Raw genomic sequence first — 23280 nt, forward strand, 5'->3', positions numbered from 1 at the left:
CAGTGGATTTGCCGATGGTTTCAGACGGGTCAGGATTTAAACTAAGTTTATGATTTTGATCAGAAAGGATGTTTTGCATCATTATCTGATCACTTGACAAGTTTCTAGTGACCCTTATGCATGATTTATTTGTGGAAATGCATGGCAAAGAGAGTGGCTTGGGGCTGCTGCATTCTGGTTAGTGACATCCATTACGCTCAGTTGTGTAATGTTACAATTAGAATCACAGAATCATAGAACCCCTACAGCGCAGAGGGAGGCCATTCGGCCCATCAAGTCTACACCGATAGAGTGTCCCATCCAGGCCCTGTCCCGGTAACCCCATGTATTTACTCTGCTAATCCTCCGACACTAAGGGGCAATTGAGTGTGGCCAATCAATCTAACTCACATATCTTTGGAGTATGGGAGGAAACCCACACAGACACGGGGAGAATGTGCAAATGCCACACCGCCAGTCACCCGAGGCCGGAATTGAACCCGGGTCCCTGGCGCTGTGAGGCAGCAGTGCTAACCACTGTGCCGCCGTGCAACCCTGTGCCACACAGAGGTGCTTCTCAGGGAAGTAACTTTAAAACCCTGAGACCACTCTCAATATTTTAGCGATACGATAATGGATAGAAAGCATTGCCAGGCCCCCCCTCTTCACACGGCACGGTCTAGCTTCAAGTTAACTTTCTTACTCATTACCAGTAATTGAACCTGGAACTTTACCATTCCTCAAGGAATGCAGAGCATCGTCATCAGGAGAAAAACTTTCTCCATTGAGTTCGTTCACTGATTGCTTTGGGAAGTAAATTCACTAGATTTAGTGAAAGTCTAAACTATTTATCTGTCACCCTCTGACCTCATACTCAAAGTTGGACACACAGAGGTCGAGAAGCTCCAGGAAACTGAGCAGCTGCTGCATTGGGAGTCTCAGCATCCACCCTTTGACGGTCGCTTCATCAGCATTCTTCAGAACCCACAGAAAGCAGTGCAAGAGCGTCTGCATCACCTCTGTCGACATGGCGGAACCCGGACTTGAGAACTGCAAGAGAGAGAACATAGGAATTAGGCCCAGCCAGCGACACCCATGTCCCATTAATGAATAAAACAAAGGATAGAACAGACGTAGACAAATTTAGCCCTTCGAGCCCGCTCTGCCATTTAATCAGAGCGTGGCTGGTCTCTCCCTGGTCTCAAATCCAGCTCCCTATCTGTTCTCCTTATCCCTTTAACCCATTTGTTATCAGAAATATATCTATCTCCTTGAAACCATTCAACGATTTGGACCCCACCGCGCTATGGGGCAACGAGTTCCACAAATTCACCACTCTCTGCGAGAAGTAGTTCCTCTTCATCGTAATATTAAACCTACCGCCTCTCAACCCATACCTGTGACCTCTTGTTCTCGATTGCCCCACAAGAGGAAACATTTGGTCTACGTTTACTCTATCAATCCCTTCTAGAATTTTCTATACCTCGATCAAATCCCCTCTCATCCTTCTAAACCCCAGCGAGTACAATGCGAATCTAAGTTGCATCATCCGTCTGAGAGGTTGCTGTTGATGGCACGGCAGCAAGCTCACGGGGGCGGATGTTATATGTTTGGGCAGCAAAGGGAGTTGGATAATGTCAGGTTTTTAAATCCCCTCCTGCCATCCTCACAAAGAGCAGATGTCCTTGTGCACTGAGCACTGTTACAGCGGTTCAGAAACTGCCCCTCCAAGTTGAGAGATTGGAAAATGCCTTAAGGAGAGCTCTGTGCTCCTCCTCAGCTGTTTTCTCCCTCCTGTCCTGCACACACGGACTCTCCGCTGCATCCAGACTGTTGGTGTTCATGGCTACCTTATTGAAATCACTCGCTGTCAGGATTGAGCCGAGTCTGAGGCTCAGCAGCTGTTATAGAATCATAGAATCCCTACAGTGCAGAAAAAGACCATTCGGCCCATCGAGCCTGCACCAACAGCAATCCCACTTAGGCCCTATCCCCGTAACCCCACATACTTACCCTGCTAGTCCCCCTGACATTAAGGGGCAATTTATTTTTAGCAAGGCCAATCAACCTAACCTGCACATCTTTGGGTTGTGGGAGGAAACCGGAGCACCCCGAGGAAACCCACGCAGACACGGGGGGAACGGGCAAACTCCATACAGTCACCCGAGGCTGGAATCGAACCCGGGTCCCTGGTGCTGTGAGGCAGCAGTGCTAACCACTGTGCCACCGTGCCACCCCATCAGTAGGGTGGGGTGGGGAAGGGCACCACAGTTGAAACCAAGTCTGTTCCCTGCTCATCCCCCCACTACTGGCATTATCCCCCAATGGTCGGGTGTACAATGCATTGGCCCAATGATAGTCCAGCATAATTAGTCATAAAATGATGCCGATACAGAATGAGTCAGAGTCATCGATATATACAGTATGGAAACAGGCCCTTCAGCCCGACCCGTCCATATCAACCCAGCTGCCTACACTGAACTAGTCCCATTTGCGTGCGTTTGGCCCAACCAACAATCTGGTCATCTAGGATGAATCAGAAGGTTAAAGGTGAAAGGGATGGGAAGACTGCTCAGTCGAATGGCCATCTCCAGCTGCCCAATGGAAGAGTCTGGAGCAGTGACCAGGGTACCTGTCAGAACTTCAAAATCATTCTGAGCCCAGAAAGAGTGTTGGGGTCAGGGTCAGGTCTTCACAATGAGGAAAATCGCTATCTCACTTCACTCTGGCAGGTGTACCAGCCTAGTGGAGTCTGTGTATGCATCTGCTGATCTAACATGAGTGAATGTTTTAACGATACAATTCACAAAAGCAAAAACACCATGGGTGGGGTCAACCCAGGACTTGCCCCCTGAGTATAGAGAAGGTTGTCAACATTTAATCAAGATGTTGAAAACTTTGAAGGCTTTTGAGAAATAGTTGGAAGAAATCCCACTGGAAGGAGGGTAGGTAACCAGAGAGCACAGATTTAAGATGATAGGAGAAGGAATCAGAGGTGAGGTGAGGAGAATTTCTTTGTATATGGCGAGTGGCTGTGATCTGGAATGCCTTGCCTGTAAGGAAGCAGATTCAATAGTAAGTTTTAAAAGATAATGGCCGAAGTTTTCCTGAGGGTGTGAACAACAGGCAACCCATTGACAGCACAGGGACCGAAAGCTTCTGCCGCCACCAGCTAATCAAAGAAATCATAGAATCATAGAAACCCTACAGTGCAGAAGGAGGCCATTCGGCCCATCGAGTCTGCACCGACCACAATCCCACCCAGGCCCTACTCCCACATATTTACCCACTAATCCCTCTAACCAACGCATCTTAGGATTCTAAGGGGCAATTTTTAACCTGGCCAATCAACCTAACCCACACATCTTTGGACTGTGGGAGGAAACCGGAGCACCCAGAGGAAACCCACGCAGACATTGTTCCACAGGACCAGGCTGAGGAGAAGGCAGTTGGTTTGTTCACTACATTTATTTATTTATTTTAAGTTAAATTTGTGTAAAAAATCGGAGGTTTTTTTTAAACCAGGAAGTGGGCCCAGCAGGAGTCTGGGAAGGTTTTTGGAGGGTTTAAAAGTAGACCGCACTTTTGAGCGAGCAGCGTCGTTAGCGGGCAGCAGAGTGAGCAGGAGGCAGAGTGAAAGCTGTAGGGCTTTGGCTCACAGGGCTTGGGCGAGCAGGGGTGAGTTAATTCATTTTTTGCTGTTTCTACCTGGTACTGGCAAGGTATCTAGAGGGGATGGGTGTGAAGGCAGTGCAATGTTCCTCTTGCACTATGTTCGAGGTGAGGGACGACGTCAGTGTCCCTGCTGATTATACCTGTGAGAAGTGCATCCATCTGCAGCTCCTCCAAAACCGTGTAAGGGAACTGGAGCTGGAGTTGGAGGAACTTAGGATCATTAGGGATGCAGAGATGGCCATAGACAGAAGCTTCAGGGATACAGTTACTCCGCGGAATGAAAATAGATGGGTGACGGTGAGAGGGGCTGGGAAGAAGCAGTCGGTGCAGGGATCCCCTGTGGTCGTTCCCCTTAGCAATAAGTATTCCGCTTTGGATACGGTTGAGGGGGACGACATACCAGTGGTGAGCCGCAGTGAGAGGATCTCCGGCACTGAGTCCGTCCCTGTGGCTCAGGAGGGTAAGGAGGAGAGCGGGAGGGCAATAGTTATTGGGGACTCGTTAGTTAGAGGGATAGATAGGAGGTTCTGTGGCAGCAAAAGAGACTCGAGGATGGTTTGTTGCCTACCGGATGCCAGGGTCCGTGACGTCTCGGACCGTGTTTTCCGGATTCTTAAGGGGGAGGGGAAACAGTCACAAGTCGTGGTACACATTGGTACCAACGACATAGGTAAGAGAAGGGACGGGGATTTAAAACAGGAATTTCGGGAGCTCGGCTGGAAGCTGAGAGCAAAGACAAAACATGTGGTCATCTCTGGTACGCTACCGGTGCCACGTGATAGCGAGTTGAGGAACAGGGAGAGAGTGCACTTAAACATGTGGTTGCAGGGATGGTGCAGGAGGGAGGGCTTCAGATACGTGGATAATTGGAACACGTTCTGGGGAAGGTGGGACCTCTACAAACAGGACGGGGTGCACCTGAACCAGAGGGGCACCAATATCCTGGGAGGGAAATTTGCTACGGCTCTTCAGGGGGATTTAAACTAATTTGTCAGGGGAGTGGGAAAAGGAGTTGTAGTCCAGAAGTCAGTGTTGAGGGTGGTGAGGTATTGGGGAAGGTATCAAGGTCAAGGGTGGGTACCGGTAGACAGGAAGATGGGTTGAAGTGTGTCTACTTCAATGCAAGGAGCATCCGGAACAAGGTGGATGAACTTGGGGCGTGGATTGCTACTTGGGACTACGATGTTGTGGCCATTACGGAGACGTGGGTAGAACAAGGACAGGAATGGTTGTTGGACGTTCCGGGGTATAGATGTTTCAGTAAGTGTAGGGAAGCTGGTAAAAGAGGTGGAGGAGTAGCATTGTTAATCAAGGATAGTTTAACGGCTGCGGAAAAGCACTTTGAGGGGGATATGCACACTGAGGTAATATGGGCTGCAGTTAGAAACAGGAAAGGAGCGGTCACGTTGCTAGGAGTTTACTATAGGCCCCCAAATAGTAATAGAGATGTGGAGGAAGAAATTGCTAAGCAGATTATGGATACGTGTGGGGGTCACAGGGTAGTTGTCATGGGGGACTTTAACTTTCCAAATATTGATTGGAACCTTTGTAGGTCAAATAGTTTGGATGGGGCACTTTTTGTGCAGTGTGTGCAGGAGGGTTTCCTGACACAATATGTGGATAGGCCGACAAGGGGTGAGGCCACATTGGATTTGGTACTGGGAAATGAACCGGGCCAAGTGTTAGATTTGGTTGTGGGAGAGAACTTTGGAGATAGTGACCACAATTCGGTGTCTTTTGTTATTGCAATGGAGAGGGATAGGGCCGGACGGCAGGGCAAGGCTTACAATTGGGGGAGAGGTAATTATGATGCGATTAGGCAAGAATTAGGGGGCATAAGATGGGAACAGAAACTGTCAGGGAAAGGCACTGATGAAAAGTGGAACTTTTTCAAGGAACAAATACTGGGTGTCCTTGATAGGTATGTCCCTGTCAGGCAGGGAGGAAATGGCCGAGTGAGGGAACCGTGGTTCACAAAAGAGGTGGAATGTCTTGTGAAAAGGAAGAGGGAAGCTTATGTAGGGATGAGGAAACAAGGTTCAGATGGCTCGACTGAGGGTTACAAGTTAGCAAGGAACGAGCTGAAAAAGGGGCTGAGGAGAGCTAGGAGGGGACATGAGAAGTCCTTGGCGGGTCGGATCAAGGAAAACCCCAAGGCTTTTTACTCTTATGTGAGGAATAAAAGAATGTCCAGGGTGAGGTTAGGGCCGGTCAAGGACAGTGGTGGGAACTTGTGTATGGAATCAGTAGAGATAGGCGAGGTGATGAATGAATACTTTTCTTCAGTGTTCACCAAGGAGAGGGGCCATGTTTTTCAGGAAGAGAAGGTGTTACAGGCTAATAGGCTGGAGGAAATAGATGTTCGGAGGGAGGATGTATTGGCAGTTTTGAATAAACTGAAGGTCGATAAGTCCCCTGGGCCTGATGAAATGTATCCTAGGATTCTTTGAGAGGCGAGGGATGAGATTGCAGAGCCTTTGGCTTTGATCTTTGGGTCCTCGCTGTCCACGGGGATGGTGCCAGAGGACTGGAGAGTGGCAAATGTTGTTCCTCTGTTTAAGAAAGGGAATAGAAATGTCCCTGGTAATTATAGACCGGTTAGTCTGACTTTGGTGGTTGGTAAATTGATGGAAAAGGTCCTTAGGGATGGGATTTACGACCATTTAGAAAGATGCGGATTAATCCGGGATAGTCAGCACGGATTTGTGAAGGGCAAATCGTGCCTCACAAATTTGATTGAATTTTTTGAGGAGGTAACTAGGTGTGTTGATGAAGGTAGGGCGGTTGATGTCATATACATGGATTTTAGTAAGGCGTTTGATAAGGTCCCCCATGGTCGGCTTATGATGAAAGTAAGGAGGTGTGGGATAGAGGGAAAGTTGGCCGATTGGATAGGTAACTGGCTGTCTGATCGAAGACAGAGGGTGGTGGTGGATGGAAAATTTTCGGACTGGAGGCAGGTTGCTAGCGGAGTGCCGCAGGGATCGGTGCTTGGTCCTCTGCTCTTTGTGATTTTTATTAATGACTTAGAGGAGGGGGCTGAAGGGTGGATCAGTAAATTTGCTGATGACACCAAGATTGGTGGAGTAGTGGATGAGGTGGAGGGGTATTGTAGGCTGCAAAGAGACATAGATAGGATGCAAAGCTGGGCTGAAAAATGGCAAATGGAGTTTAACCCTGATAAATGTGAGGTGATTCATTTTGGTAGGACTAATTTAAATGTGGATTACAGGGTCAAAGGTAGGGTTCTGAAGACTGTGGAGGAACAGAGAGATCTTGGGGTCCATATCCACAGATCTCTAAAGGTTGCCACTCAAGTGGATAGAGCTGTGAAGAAGGCATATAGTGTGTTAGCTTTTATTAACAGGGGGTTGGAGTTTAAGAGCCGTGGGGTTATGCTGCAACTGTACAGGACCTTGGTGAGACCGCATTTGGAATATTGCGTGCAGTTCTGGTCACCTCACTATAAGAAGGATGTGGAAGCGCTGGAAAGAGTGCAGAGGAGATTTACCAGGATGCTGCCTGGTTTGGAGTGTCGGTCTTATGAGGAAAGGTTGAGGGAGCTGGGGCTGTTCTCTCTGGAGCGGAGGAGATTGAGGGGAGACTTAATAGAGGTTTATAAAATGATGAAGGGGATAGATCGAGTGAACGTTCAAAGACTATTTCCTCGGGTGGATGGAGCTATTACGAGGGGGCATAACTATAGGGTTCATGGTGGGAGATATAGGAAGGATATCAGAGGTAGGTTCTTCACGCAGAGAGTGGTTGGGGTGTGGAATGGACTGCCTGCAGTGATAGTGGAGTCAGACACTTTAGGAACATTTAAGCGGTTATTGGATAGGCACATGGAGCACACCAGGATGGTAGGGAGTGGGATAGCTTGATCTTGGTTTCAGATGAAGGTCGGCACAACATCGTGGGCCAAAGGGCCTGTTCTGTGCTGTACTGTTCTATGTTCTATGTTCTATGACACGAGGAGAATGTGAAAACTCCACACAGACAGTGACCCGAGCCAGGAATCGAACCCGGGACCCTGGAGCTGTGAAGCAGCAGTGCTAACCACTGCGCTACCGTGCCGCCACGGACCACCTCCGCCATCACAAATCACGCTGCGCGGGGGGACTGCAAAATCATGCCGTGCAGAAGGACTGGTAAATCACACTTCGTGGGGGGACTGGAAAATCTCGCCGCGTGGGGGGACTGGAAAATCATGCCACGCAGAGGGACTGGAAAATCATACCATGCAGGGGGATTGGAAAATCATACCATGCAGGGGGATTGGAAAATCATGCTGTGCGAGGGGACTGGAAAATTACACTGTGAGGAGGACTGGAAAATCACACCATGCAGGGCGACTGGAAAATCACACCATGTGGGGAGAATAGAAAATCGCACTGCGAGGGGGGACTGGAAAATCACGCCATCCAGAGGGGGGGACTGGAAAATGACATCGTGTGGGGGGACTAGAAAATCACACCATGCGGGGGGACCTTGAAAACTTGACCTCCTCTTGGGAAATAAGCAAGGGCAGGTGACAGGAGTGTTAGTGAGGGATCACTTTGGGACCAGTGACCATAATTCATTAGTTTTAAGATAGCTATGGAGAATGATAGGTCTGTCCCAAAAGTTAATATTCTAAATTGGGCAAGGCCAATTTTGATGGTATCAGGCAGGAACTTTCAAAAGTTAATTGGCGGAGTCTGTGGGAAGGCAAAGGGATGTCTGGTAAGTGGCATGTTTTCAAAAGTGTGTTAACCAGGGTTCAGGGTAAATGCATTCCTCTTCGAGTGAAGGGCAAGGCTGGCAGAAGTCGGGAACCCTGGATGACTCGGGATATTGAGGCCCTGGTCAAGAAGGAGAAAGAGGCACATGAAGTGCATAGACAGCTGGGATCAAGTGAATCTCTTGAAGAGTAAAGTGGGTGTAGGAGTAGAGTTAAGAGAGAAATCAGGAGGGCAAAAAGGAGACACAAAATTGTTTTGGCTGATAAGGCAAAGGAGAATCCAAAGAGCTTCTACAAATACATAAAGGGCAAAAGAGTAACAAGGGAGAGAGTAGGGCCTCTTAAGGATCAACAAGGACATCTATGTGCGGATCCACAAGAGATGGGTGAGATCCTAAATGAATATTTCTCATCAGTATTTACTGTTGAGAAAAGCATGGATTTTAAGGAACTTGGGGAAATAAATATTGATGTCTTGAGGAGTGTACATATTACAGAGAAGTAGTTGCTGGAAGTCTTAAAATGCATCAAGGTAGATAAATCTGCGGGACCTGATAAGGTGTATCCCAGGACATTGTGGGAGGCTAGGGAGGAAATTGCGGGTCCCCTAGCCGAGATATTTGAATCATCGATAATCACGGGTGAGGTGCCTGAAGATTGGAGAGTGGCAAATATTATGCCTTTGTTTAAAAAGGGCTGCAGGGAAAAGCCTGGGAACTACAGGCCAGTGAGCCTCACATCTGTGGTGGGTAAATTGTTGGAAGGTATTTTGAGAGACAGGATCTATAGACATTTAGAGATGCAAGGACTGATTAGGGACAGTCAGCATGGCTTTGTGAGTGGAAAATCATGTCTCACAAATTTGATTGAGTTTTTTGAAGGGGTAACCAAGAAGATAGATGAGGGCAGTGCAGTTGATGTTGTCTACATGGACTTTAGCAAGGCCTTTGACAAGGTACCACATGGTAGGTTGTTGCATAAAGTTAAATCTCACGGGATACAGGGTGAGGTATCTAAATGGATACAAAATTGGCTTCTTGACAGAATGTGGAGATGCCGGCGTTGGACTGGGGTAAACACAGTAAGAAGTTTAACAACTCAATTTAACAATATCAATTATCAGCCAACGCCGGCATCTCCACATGGACTTTAACCTGGTGTTGTTAAACTTCTTACTGTTCTTGACAGAAGCCAGAGGGTGGTTGTAGAGAGTTGTTTTTCAAACTGGAGGCCTGTGACCAGCGGTGTGCCCCAGGGATCAGTGCTGGGCCCACTGTTATTTGTCATATATATAAATGATTTGGATGAGAATATAGGGGGCATGGTTAGTAAGTTTGCAGATGACACCAAGATTGGAGGCATAGTGGACAGTGAGGAAGGTTATCTCCAATTGCAGCGGGATCTTGATCAATTGGGCCAGTGGGCTGACGAATGGCAGATGGAGTTTAATTCAGACAAATGCGTGGTAATGCATTTTGGTAGATTGAACCAGGGCAGGACTTACTCAGTAAATGGTAGGGCGTGGGGAGAGTTACAGAATAAAGAGATCTAGGGGTACATGTTCATAGCTCCTTGAAAGTGGAGTCACGGGTGGACAGAGTGGTGAACAAGGCATTCGGCATGCTTGGTTTCATTGGTCAGAACATTGAATACAGGAGTTGGGACGTCTTGTTAAAGTTGTACAAGACATTGGTAAGGCCACACTTGGAATACTGTGTGCAATTCTGGTCACCCTATTATAGAAAGGATATTATTAATCTAGAAAGAGTGCAGAAAAGATTTACTAGGATGCTACCGGGACTTGATGGAATCAGGCAGGAACCTGTTATAAGGCGAGGCTGAATAGACTGGGACTTTTTTCTCTGGAGCCTAGGAGGCTGAGGGGGTAACCTTATGGAGGTCTATAAAATAATGAGGGGCATAGACAAGGTAGATCGTCAATATCTTTTCCCAAAGGTAGGGGAGTCTAAAACTAGAGGGCATAGGTTTAAGGTGAGAGGGGAGAGATACAAAAATGTCCAGAGGGGCAATTTTTTCACACAGAGGGTGGTGAGTGTCTGGAACAAGCTGCCAGAGGTAGTAGTAGAGGCGGGTACAATTTTATCTTTTAAAAAGCATTTAGATAGTTACATGGGTACGATAGGTATAGAGGGATATGGGCCAAATGCGGGCAATTGGGATTAGTTTAGGGGTGTTAAAAAAAAGGGCAGCATGAACAAGTTGAGCCGAAGGGCCTGTTTCCATGCTGTAAACCTCTATGACTGGAAAATCATGCCATGCGGGGGGACTGGAAAATCACACCTAATATTTGAAACTAAAGAATTTGCAGGAAAGAGCAGGACAGTGAGATTAATCAGACAGCAATTTCAAACAGCCAACACTGACAATGATGGGCTGAATAGCCTCTTTCAGTGCTCTGTGTTCCTGTGATTAAAGATTTGATGGTGACAATTTAGAATCTGCAGGTCCTCAGTGATAGCTAAGGAGCTGGGATTAATCCGCGCTGCTGGATTCATGGAAAGAGTCAACTCTAATCGAAAAAAAACAACCTGGGCTGGAAAGGGTTAAGCACGCTTACCCCTGTGATGGGAGTCGAGTATCTATTCGTCGAGGCACTGGGCGGTGTTAACGCAACTGGCGAGGTGAATATGAGGCTGGTGACATTCCTGGGATTTGAATGGCGTGCATTCAACTTACTCCTGTCAGAATCTTTAAAAAGAGAGAGAAGTTCAACATGGAACAGACAACATTCAGGGAACATCACTGAGCTTGGGAATATGGAGATAATCACCTTTCACATTCCTGCACACGGTCAATGATGGTTCCTCACATTTTTAGTAAAGTGAGCTCTAAAGTATAAGTCATGAGTATTTCAACAGGATGGAGTTTTACTCACAGTAGTTCAGCGAGGATCACAGAACCAGCCCCGTTTACCCCAACACCCCCACCCCCAAGTTGGACAGCATGAACACTAATAGCAAGTGCATGATTGAAAACCTTTCAAATTATTGTGTCTACACTGGGATCCGTTCCCAGTTGCAGATATAAATACAATTAATCCCCAACTGTGCATGTCATTTTATATCTTTGGTTTATGAAACAAAGAGCTTGCATTTATATAGCGACTTCCACGACCTCCGGACGCTCCAAAAATACTATAAAGCCAATGAAGTCCTTTTTGAAATGTAGTCACTGTTATAAGACCTTAAGACTTAGGAGCAGTAGTAGGCCATTCGGCCTATCGAGTCTGCTCTGCCATTCAATGAGATCATGACCGATCTGATATGATAATCCTTAACTCCACTTTCCCGCCTTATCCCCATAACCCTCGATTCCTTTACTGATTAAAAATCTGTCAATCTCAGCTTTGGAAATACTTAACAACCCAGCCTCTACAGTCCTCTGTGGTAAAGAATTCCACAGGTTCACTACCCTCTGAGAGAACAAATTCCTCCTCATCTCCATCTTAAATGGTGATGCGCGTTATCAAACACGAGGCTAGATGCTCGGGAAATAAAGGCTTTTATTTACTGTAATGAAGCAGCCAATAATTATATACACGATCCCAGACTGAAGGGGTCCCGGCCAGAGCAGGGACCTTTATACCTCTCCCAGGAGGCGGAGCCCGACTGAGATGTACCACAACACTACAGTACAAAGGTGTAACAACCCTACCCTAACCCCAACAGCAACAAGTAGCATAACCCAACAGTAACATATGTACATCCTTGTAGTACTGGCCAGACCCTGGCTCAGTACTATCCAGTGGGAACCAACGATGGTTCACCACATTCACCCCTCCTTTGAGAACAAAGGCCGGCGGGGCACAAAAAAAAACAGAATAAAGTGTCATCAGTCTATAAGTTCAGACGGTCAGGGGGACCGCACCGTCGTTGTGACCTCCTCAATACCGGCGGTGACACCGGAGTAGGCACTTGCGGTGGCGTTCTCCCCAAGGCGGCGTCCAGCTGTTCTTCCACAGACTCACAGGCCGGTTGACCCTGAGGTGACGGTAGTCCATGGGGTCCTGACACGCCCTGCAGTGGCGACCATCTTCTGGACTCAGGCAAGCTGTACACGGGAGTAAAAGGGTTAAGCAATGGTCCCAGTGCTGCCCGCGCCGTGTCCGGGGGAGAAACAAGAGTTAAGGGGTTTGTAACAGGGGGTATGGGAGCGACAGGGGTTGCTACGTCCCCTGCTGGCGCCAGGTCTTGGATCGAGACCGTGTCCTCTCGCCCGTCAGGGTATGCCACATAGGCATACTGAGGGTTGGCGTGGAGGAGATGGACCTGTTCGACCAACAGGTCGGACTTGCGGGCCCTTACATGTCGCCGCAGGAGGACGGGTCCTGAGTACATCAACCAAGACGGTAATGAGGTCCCCGAGGAAGACTTCCGAGGGAATGAAAACATCCTCTCATGGGGAGTAGCATTGGTTGCCGTACACAGGAGGGAGCGAATAGAATGGAGCGCATCAGGGAGCACCTCTTGCCAACGGGAGACTGGAAGACTTTTTGACTTCAACGCCAGTAAGACAGCCTTCCAGACTGTAGCATTCTCACGTTCCACCTGTCCGTTACCCCTAGGGTTGTAGCTCGTGGTCCTACTAGAGGCAATCCCGTATGAGAGCAGGAATTGCCTCAAGTCATCGCTCATGAACGACGAGCCCCTGTCGCTGTGAATGTAGCCGGGGTACCCGAACAGGGTAAAGAGATCACGGAATGCCTTGATAACCGTGGCAGCAGATGTATCAGAGCAGGGAACAACAAAAGGGAGCCTAGAGTACTCGTCAATGATATTGAGGAAGTACACATTCCGATCTGTTGAGGGAAGGGGGCCCTTAAAATCGACACTCAGTCTCTCGAAGGGACGAGTGGCCTTGACTAAATGTGCCCGGTCAGGTCGGTAAAAGTGCGGTTTGCATTCCGCGCAAACCCGACAGCTTCTTGTTAGGGACCTGACGTCTTCCACCGAGTAGGGCAGGTTGCGGGCTTTTATAAAGTGGTAGAGCCGAGTGACCCCAGGATGGCATAGGTCATTATGGAGAGCCTGCAAACGGTCCTCCTGTATACTGGCGCATATTCCACGCGAGAGGGCATCCGAGGGCTCATTGAGTTTCCCTGGACGGTACATGATGTCGTAGTTATAGGTGGAGAGTTCAATTCTCCACCGCAAGATCTTGTCATTCTTGATCTTGCCCCTCTGCGTGTTATTAAACATGAACGCCACGGACCGCTGGTCCGTGATCAGGGTGAACCGTTTTCCCGCCAAGTAATGGCGCCAGTGCCTGACGGCCTCCACAATGGCCTGGGCCTCCTTTTCCACCGCTGAATGCCGGATTTCGGGGCCTTGCAGGGTGCGGGAAAAAAATGCGACGGGCCTGCCCGCCTGGTTAAGTGTGGCGGCCAGGGCGAAATCAGATGCATCGCTCTCCACCTGAAAGGGGATGGACTCGTCAACAGCGTGCATCGTAGCTTTCGCGATGTCGGCTTTTAATTTATCGAAGGCCAATCGGGCCTCTGGCGTTAGGGGAAAAGTCGTGGACTTAATGAGCGGACGGGCTTTGTCCGCGTAATTCGGAACCCACTGCGCATAATAAGAGAAGAAGCCTCAGCATCTTCTCAGTGCTTTTGCACTAGCAGGCAAGGGAAGTTCAGAAAGGGGGCGCATACGGTCTGGATCAGGGCCAATGAACCCGTTTTCCACCACGTATCCTAGGATGGCTAAACGGCACGTACGAAACACACACTTCTCCCTGTTGTAGGTCAAGTTCAGGCGAGATGCAGTGCGTAGGAAATTCAGGAGATTCGTGTCGTGGTCCTGCTGGTCATGGCCGCAGATGGTGACATTATCCAGGTATGGGAAGGTAGCCCGCAGCCCGTTCTGGTCCACCATTCGGTCCATAGCACGCTGGAAGACCGAGACCCCATTGGTGACACCAAAGGGAACCCTGAGAAAGTGATACAAGCGACCATCCGCCTCAAAAGCCGTGAATTGTCGGTCCTCTGGGCGAATGGGGAGTTGGTGGTAGGCAGACTTGAGGTCTATGGTGGAGAACACCCGGTACTGCGCAATCTGATTGACCATATCAGATATGCGCGGGAGAGGATACGCATCCAGCTGCGTGTATCGATTAATGGTCTGACTATAGTCAATGACCATCCGGGGTTTGTTCCCGCTCTTGACTACCACGACCTGCGCCCTCCACGGACTAGCGCTGGGTTGTATGATCCTTTCTTTGAGGAGCCGCTGAACCTCAGATCTAATGAAGATCCGATCCTCAGCGCTGTAACGCCTACTTTTAGTCGCGATGGGCTTGCAGCCTGGCACAAGACTCTGGAACAGGGAGGGTGTGGTGATCTTCAGCGTCGAGAGGCAATTGGGCAATTTGGAGGCTGCTGCTGTTCTCCCACTGCCAGTGAAGGGAGTGGCCCACCGTACTGTAGGGTTACACTCCTCAAGTGGACCATGAAGTTTAGTCCGAGAAGTATTGGCGCGCAAAGGTACGGCAACACTAGGAGCTTGAAACGCTCGTAAACTGTGCCTTGCACCGTCAAAGTTACCACGCAACTCCCTAGCACGGTGACAGACCGGGACCTCGATGCCATAGAGATTGTTTGTTTGGCATGTTGAATCCGGAGTCCACACCGCTTCACAGTGTCTGGGTGGATAAAGCTCTCAGTGCTCCCGCTGTCAAACAGACAATAAATCACGTGGTCATTTACCTGGATGTTCATCATAGATTTGTCAAGTCTATGAGGCTTGGCCTGGTCCAGGATAATCGACGCCACCGTCGGTTCATGAGCGCCACTGCAGGCAGCTGAAATCGACGAGGAGGACCCCTGCTGGTCGTTCGCAGTCGGGGCCGACCAACATGGCCGCTCCCATAGGTTGCACATGGGTGATGGCGCCAAACTCAGCAACCCCTGGTGGTCACACACCTCTGACTCCGTCGACCGTAATGGCGTCGTCCTGGCCTCGCACGTGGACGAACCCCTCGATGATTTCGACGACGAAGAGCCGAGCTCTGAAGAATCGCAGGCCGCACTGCCGTTCCGAGATTTGGATCGGCACACTTTCGAATAGTGCCCTTTCTTACCGCAGGCGGAGCACAACACAGCCTTAGCGGGACACCGTTGCCGAGTATGCTTCGCTCCCCCACAGAAGTAATACCGCGGGCCGCCCGGAGCTGCTGCCGTCGTCTGGCCAGAGTGTGAGCATGCCATTACGCAGCATTTCGAACCCGAGGGACGAGGAGGGATAGGCGACTGCTCCTGCCACGTTGTCTCCACGTGGTCTTCCGGATACAACACTAAGCTTTTGGAGGCCGTCTCCAGCATCTCCGCTAGCTCGATTGCCTGGGTAAGGTCAAGGTTACCTTTCTCCAATAGTTTAAGTCGAATGTACGACGATCCGACTCCCGCCACAAACGCATCTCGGGCAAGGTCGTTCATGCTCTGCTCAGCCGACACAGCTTTGCAGTTACAGCCCCTGGCTAGCTGTGGGAGCTCATTCGCATATTCCTCCATCGTTTCGCCAGACTGCCGTCGTCGACTGGCTAAGAGGTAACGAGCGTGTATTTCATTGGGCGGTTTGATATAACGCTTCTTCAGAAGCTCAAGAGCCTTTGTGTAATCGGTGGCCGCACGGATCGCGTGGTAGACAGTGTCGCTTACCCTCGCGTGGAGGACCCGGAGTCTGTCATCATCTGTGGTGACCGCTGCGGAGGCTGCCAGGTAGTCTTCGAAGCACTTCAGCCAGTGGTTGAAGGTGTTAGAGGCGCCCACCGCACGTGGATCTAGTGTAAGGCGTTCCGGCTTCAGGATCTGCTCCATACTCTTTTTTTTTCTTCGACGAGAGTTTAACAACAGTAAATAAAATTGATGCGCGTTATCAAACATGAGGCTAGATGCTCGGGAAATAAAGGCTTTTATTTACTGTAATGAAGCAGCCAATAATTATATACACGATCCCAGATTGAGGGGTCCCAGCCAGAGCAGGGACCTTTATACCTCTCCCAGGAGGCGGAGCCCGACTGGGATGTACCACACCACTACAGTACAAAGGTGTAACAACCCCACCCTAACCCCAACAGCAACAAGTAGCACAACCCAACAGTAACATATGTACATCCTTGTAGCACTGGCCAGACCCTGGCTCAGTACTATCCAGTGGGAACCAACGATGGTTCACCACAAATGGGCAATCCCTTACTCTGAGATTATGCCCTCTGGCCCTGGGGACGATTCTCCCAAAAGTGCTGAATTGGTGGGAAAACTGGTCTCGATCACGATTGTTTTTTCAGTGCAGTCTCCCCATTTGCTGGTCAGCTCGATCGCTGGCCAGCCCAGGACAACCACAGTGCTGCCCCTCCAGCCCCCACCCACGGCAGACCACCACCCCCCCCCCCCACCCCACAGCCCGCCCCAATCGCTGGCCTCCCTCCAGCCCAGACTGATCCCCATGCAGAGTGGCAGCAGGACCCCCCGACCCCAGCAATCCCCCTCGGCCCCACTCCTTTGGCACTGCCTGATGCCTGGTGGGCAGTGCCAATGTGCCCCCTGGGCATGGACACTTTGCCCCTTGGGCAGTGCCAGGAGGCACAGGCTGGCACTGCCAGGGTGCCCATGCCCTCCCACTGCCCGACCCCCTGGGGGGCCCCAATTGCCCCCCCTTCACTCCAGCGGGATCTCCCGCTAGTTCCCCGAACGTGGGGAGCTACTCTAAACCCCGCCGGAATAAAGTACTCCTGGCGGGATGGGAGATGCTATCAAGGCTGGCACGGAATGGATAATCACATTGAAATGACATTTAAATTACATTTAAAACATATTCAAATTACTTACCTCACTTCCTGCTGGACTTCTGTGTGTTCCCGGCGGCGTCATTTCTTCCGATTGGGAGATGCGCGCAGGTCGTAAATACCCGCGGGAAACCCACAAAATGGCCGACATGAGCATCTCCTGACCCGACCCACCAGAAAAGTTGCGGGTCGCAATGAGAGAATCGGGCCCAATCTTTCAGCATCTACCCTTTCAAACCCCCTGAGATCCTGTATGTCTCAATAACATCACCTCTCATTCTTCTAAACTCCAATGAGTACAGGTTCTACTCAACCTCTCCTTATAAGAAAATCCCTGAATACTTAGGATTAACCTTGTGAACCTTCTCGACTGCCTCAAATGCCAGTATAACTTTCCTGAGACAAGGAGATGAAATCTGTTCATTGATGTAATGAAGGGCAGCCATTAGCAAGCTCCCACAAAGAGCAATCTGATTATGACCTGTTTTGGTGATGTTGGCTAAGGAATAATTATTGACTAGGACACCAGGAAAAAGGTGGGATCTTTTCTGTCCACCCAAGAGGGAAAATAGGGTCTTGGTTTATTATCTCATCTGAGAAACAGAACCTCCAACAGCACTCCCTCAGTACTGCCCTAGAGTGTCAGCCTAGCTTTCTGCGTTCCTGGAGTGGGATTTGAACCCAGAACCTTCTGAATCAGAGGCCAGAGTGTTAATAACAGAGCAACAACAGACACCTGTGAGAATTTTCCCTGGCAGAAGCTGCCTCATTTGCCTTCACAGTTGCAAGATTGGTTCCGATGCAGACGGTTCTTTGGCCTGTTTGATCTCAGCTCTCATCACTACGCCGACTGCCTGTTGTCACGGCAACCAGCTGTCACTGAATGAGCCCGGTGTCCTGCGCTCAACTCTCCATATTGGGTAATGAGTGCAAGCCAGATACCAGAGCTATACTAACTGGAAATAAATCGTTTTGTACGTTGTGATTAAGGGGAAGTGTGGGCCTGAGCAGCTGCTCAACCAGAAATAGAGTACATCGAGAATGAATCAGCAAATCCCAGTATCAGGCTGCCAAAAGCATGGAATTACCATCAATAGAATATATAGCACAGCGAAAGGCCCAAGCTGCCCAGGTGGTCGATGCTGGTGCCAATGTTCCACAAAAGCCTCCCCCCATCCCTATTCATCAAACCCTATCAATAGAAGCTTCGATTCCTATCTCCCTCACGTACTCATCTAATCTCCTACATCATAACAGTGACTACACTTCAAAAATACTTCATTTGATTTGATTTACCATTGTCACATGTATTAGCATACAGTGAAAAGTGTTGTTTCTTGCACGCTATACAGACAAAGCATATCGTACATAAAGAAGGAAAGGAGAGAGTGCAGAATGTAGTGTTAGAGTCATAGCTAGGGTGTAGAGAAAGATCAACTTAATACGAGGTAGGTCCATTCAAAAGTCTGATGGTAGCAGGGAAGAAGCTGTTCTTGAGTTGGTTGGTACGGGTCCTCAGACTTCTGTATCTTTTTCCAATGGAAGAAGGTGGAAGAGAGTATGTCAGGGGTGCACGGGGTCCTTGATTATGCTGGCGGCTTTTCCAAGGCAGCAGGAAGTAGTTAGTGGATGGGAAGCTGGTTTGCATGATGGACTGGGCTTCGTTCACGACCCTTTGTAGTTCCTTGTGGTCGTGGACAGAACAGGAGCCATACCAAGCTGTGATACAACCAGAAAGAATGTTTTCTATGGTGCATCTGTAAATGTTGGTGAGAGTCGTAGCTGACATGCCAAATTTCCTTAGCCTCCTGAGAAAGTAGAGGCGTTGGTGTGCTTTCTTAACTATAGTGTTGGCATGGGGGGACCAGGACAGGTTGTTGGTGATCTGGACACCTAAAAACTTGAAGCTCTCAATCATTTCCACTTCGTCTCCGTTGATGTAGACAGGGGCATGTTCTCCACTATGCTTCCTGAAGTCGATGACTATCTCCTTAATTTTGCTGACATTGAGGGAGAGATTATTGTCGTCACACCAGTTCACCAGACTCTCTATCTCATTCCTGTACTCAGTCTTGTTATTGAGATCCGACCCACTACGGTGGTATCACCAGCAAACTTGAAAATTGAGTTGGAGGAGAATTTGGCCACACAGTCAGAGGTGTATTAGGAGTAGGGGGCTGAGGACACAGCCTTGTGGGGCACCAGTGTTGAGGATGACCGTGGAGGAGGTGTTTCATTGACAGTAAAGCACATATTTGTGATGACCTTCAGATGTAAAAGGTGCTATATATATACACAAGTCTTTTTTCCCCGTTGATGTATCTATGATATTTGTCCGGATTGTTGCTCTAATTAGAGGCTCTATGAGTGAAATAATAGACCCAGGATCTTTTGCTGCACTCCCAGGTCTGAGAGTGGGGATTGTGATTCTGCAAAACACTTCCAGATCCCTGCATCAGACTTTCGAATGGACCTACCTCGCATTAAGTTGATCTTTCTCTACACCCTAGCTATGACTGTAACACTACATTCCGCACCCTCTCCTTTCCTTCTCTATGTATGGTGTGCTTTGTATAGCGCGCAAGAAACAATACTGTTCACTGTATACTAATACATGTGATAATAATAAATCAAATCCAATTATACACAGTTAAATCCACTGTCTGTGTTATAATGTAATCAATGGTAACATGCCGTGAGGGTCAGCTGACCAGCTAGACAATGTAACCAATGGCAAAATGATGTGATCAGCTGACCCGTAAAGATAGAAAGCAGATGGGGATTGTGGGAGTTTGTGTGGCCCAGAGTGTGGCTTGAGTGTTGGTGTAATGAAGTTTCTTTAATGAATCTTTTTCTTTGATTTATTTTGTGAAGTTAGTTCTTTTATTGCTTGCAACTAAAGTGTCCTTACTGCCAGATGACCAGTTTGGCGTACACCCCGATCTCACACACTGACACTCTCTGATTATAACCATGCTCAGAGCTTCCCCAGCCCACTGAAATTGCTGTTAAAGGCTAGCAGCACAACTGGTCAACTGGGAGCAGCCCAAATGGTCAACTGGGAGCTGGTCAACTGGGAGCAGCCCAACTGGGAGCTGGTCAACAGGGAGCAACTCAACTGGTCAACAGGGAGCTGGTCAACTTGTCAAATGGGTGCAGCCCAACTGGTCAACTCGGAGCAGCTTAATTGGACCAATTCCAATTTCCATTGATGAATTAATCCATTAATAATTGATTTTTATTCCTAGATGTCACAGCAATGTCATGAATGACTGCTCGCAACTCTCGACTAGGTCTTCATCTAGCCAGACATCAGTGAGAGGGAGAGAAACTGGATGAAAATCCCAGCCCAAATGAAGCAATAATTTCTTGTGAAACGGAGTGTTCTGATTCTGTTATTATCTATCAGTCTCCACATTGGGATTATGTCCCCTCCCCACAGTCCCTCCCACTTCATTTACCTGACAGCTTCTGCAGTTGGGGGAGGGCACTCAGTGCGATGCCCAGAAGCGGCAGGTACAACGCTGCTACCTTCTCCTTCACCTCAGGGTTCCAGAGCCTCAGGTCTTTATCGTGTGAAGCCAGGAGGCTGTGAAGTAAGCTCACTGCCTCTCTCCTTATCAATCTGCCAAAACACCAGCATTTAAACACAGCTGAACATCAATGCGCAATGTCAAAGTGCACTATGATAATATTGAAGGGAAATGCGTGTGAGTGTCTAATTACATGAGCTTAATAGCATATGGGAATACGTTTGTTTTGGTACAACATGTGTAGAAATAATTGCTGTGTGAGTTTGTGTTAGTAATTCAATGTGAGTGTATCTATTGCGAGATTAGTGTGCGTGTATGCGTTCAAAGTGGGTGTCTTGCTAGATTCGAGTATGAGTCAGTCCATTGCTAGATTAGTATGAGTGTTTGCTAGCTTAGTCTATGACAGTGTGTACTCTTTATATTAATGAATGAGAATGCCTATTCCTACATTTGTGTGTGTATGTGTCACATGTTTCTGGATTATTGAAAGAAAAAGGAATTGTTCCTGTTTCAGTTGAAAGCATATTTTGTCATTTTAATAGGAAGGGCAGGGTGTAATTGTGAAACAGGAAGATTGACACATATGTTGCTCGCTGTGTGTGTGTGCATTGCTAGGTTACTGTGTGTGTGCATTGCTAGGTTACTATGTGTGCATTGCTAGGTTACTGTGTGTGTGCATTGCTAGGTTACTATGTGCGCATTGCTAGGTTACTGTGTGTGTGCATTGCTAGGTTACTATGTGTGTGCATTGCTAGGTTACTGTGTGTGTGCATTGCTAGGTTACTATGTGTGCATTGCTAGGTTACTGTGTGTGTGCATTGCTAGGTTACTGTGTGCGTGCATTGCTAGGTTACTGTGTGCGTGCATTGCTAGGTTACTGTGTGTGCATTGCTAGTTTACTGTGTGCGTGCATTGCTAGGTTACTATATGTGTGCATTGCTAGGTTACTGTGTGTGTGCATTGCTAGGTTACTGTGTGCGTGCATTGCTAGGTTACTGTGTGCGTGCATTGCTAGGTTACTGTGTGTGCATTGCTAGTTTACTGTGTGCGTGCATTGCTAGGTTACTGTGTGCGTGCATTGCTAGGTTACTGTGTGTGTGCATTGCTAGGTTACTATGTGTGTGCATTGCTAGGTTACTATGTGTGCATTGCTAGGTTACTGCGTGTGTGCATTGCTAGGTTACTGTGTGCGTGCATTGCTAGGTTACTGTGTGCGTGCATTGCTAGGTTACTGTGTGCGTGCATTGCTAGGTTACTGTGTGCGTGCATTGCTAGGTTACTGTGTGCGTGCATTGCTAGGTTACTGTGTGTGTGCATTGCTAGGTTACTGTGTGCGTGCATTGCTAGGTTACTGTGTGCGTGCATTGCTAGGTTACTGTGTGTGCATTGCTAGGTTACTGTGTGCGTGCATTGCTAGGTTACTGTGTGCGTGCATTGCTAGGTTACTGTGTGCGTGCATTGCTAGGTTACTGTGTGCGTGCATTGCTAGGTTACTGTGTGTGTGCATTGCTAGGTTACTGTGTGCGTGCATTGCTAGGTTACTGTATGCGTGCATTGCTAGGTTACTGTATGCGTGCATTGCTAGGTTACTGTGTGTGCATTGCTAGGTTACTGTGTGTGTGCATTGCTAGGTTACTGTGTGTGTGCATTGCTAGGTTACTGTGTGTGCATTGCTAGGTTACTGTGTGTGTGCATTGCTAGGTTACTGTGTGCGTGCATTGCTAGGTTACTGTGTGTGCATTGCTAGGTTACTGTGTGTGTGCATTGCTAGGTTACTGTGTGCGTGCATTGCTAGGTTACTGTGTGTGTGCATTGCTAGGTTACTATGTGTGTGCATTGCTAGGTTACTGTGTGCGTGCATTGCTAGGTTACTGTGTGCGTGCATTGCTAGGTTACTGTGTGTGCATTGCTAGGTTACTGTGTGTGTGCATTGCTAGGTTACTGTGTGTGCATTGCTAGGTTACTATGTGTGTGCATTGCTGGGTTACTGTGTGTGTGCATTGCTAGGTTACTATGTGTGTGCATTGCTAGGTTACTGTGTGCGTGCATTGCTAGGTTACTGTGTGTGTGCATTGCTAGGTTACTGTGTGTGTGCATTGCTAGGTTACTGTGTGTGTGCATTGCTAGGTTACTATGTGTGCATTGCTAGGTTACTGTGTGTGTGCATTGCTAGGTTACTGTGTGTGTGCATTGCTAGGTTACTGTGTGTGTGCATTGCTAGGTTACTGTGTGTGCATTGCTAGGTTACTGTGTGTGTGCATTGCTAGGTTACTATGTGTGCATTGCTAGGTTACTGTGTGCGTGCATTGCTAGGTTACTGTGTGTGTGCATTGCTAGGTTACTGTGTGTGTGCATTGCTAGGTTACTATGTGTGCATTGCTAGGTTACTGTGTGTGTGCATTGCTAGGTTACTGTGTGTGTGCATTGCTAGGTTACTGTGTGTGTGCATTGCTAGGTTACTGTGTGTGTGTAAAATTCTGGTCTGGAATGTGCAAGGCCGTGTAGTGGTTTGAAAAAAAGAATGAGAATTTTAAAATCAAAGTGTGGCTGAACCTGGAAACAGTTTAG

The 23280-nt window shown here is 48.4% G+C and overlaps 2 protein-coding genes across 3 annotated transcripts in view; both read right to left on the reverse strand.

The window, feature by feature from the left end:
* Nucleotides 1-23280, reverse strand: part of LOC144479574 (dedicator of cytokinesis protein 8-like) — a 234765-nt gene that overhangs the window by 56522 nt on the left and 154963 nt on the right. For both annotated transcript variants that reach the window (XM_078198454.1, XM_078198453.1), the window contains exons 28-30: nucleotides 20641-20804; nucleotides 10956-11086; nucleotides 847-1029 (exon numbers count right to left, since the gene is read on the reverse strand). In XM_078198454.1, the coding sequence (XP_078054580.1) occupies nucleotides 847-1029; nucleotides 10956-11086; nucleotides 20641-20804 (478 nt within the window). The remainder of the gene's footprint in view (nucleotides 1-846; nucleotides 1030-10955; nucleotides 11087-20640; nucleotides 20805-23280) is intronic.
* On the reverse strand, nucleotides 11883-16218 carry LOC144479576 (uncharacterized). Its single transcript, XM_078198456.1, has 2 exons — nucleotides 15102-16218; nucleotides 11883-12448 (listed from the first exon to the last, which is right to left on the reverse strand). Exons 1-2 carry the CDS (start codon nucleotides 16209-16211, stop codon nucleotides 12440-12442), a joined length of 1119 nt encoding a protein of 372 aa, XP_078054582.1. The 5' UTR covers nucleotides 16212-16218; the 3' UTR covers nucleotides 11883-12439.

This window comes from Mustelus asterias, chromosome 26 (genome assembly GCF_964213995.1).
Source record: "Mustelus asterias chromosome 26, sMusAst1.hap1.1, whole genome shotgun sequence".
NCBI classification, from domain to species: Eukaryota; Metazoa; Chordata; class Chondrichthyes; order Carcharhiniformes; family Triakidae; genus Mustelus; species Mustelus asterias.

Excerpts from the sequence above, each read along its gene's own strand:
- LOC144479576 (XM_078198456.1), bottom strand. The coding sequence starts at position 16,211 with ATGGAGCAGATCCTGAAGCCGGAACGCCTTACACTAGATCCACGTGCG.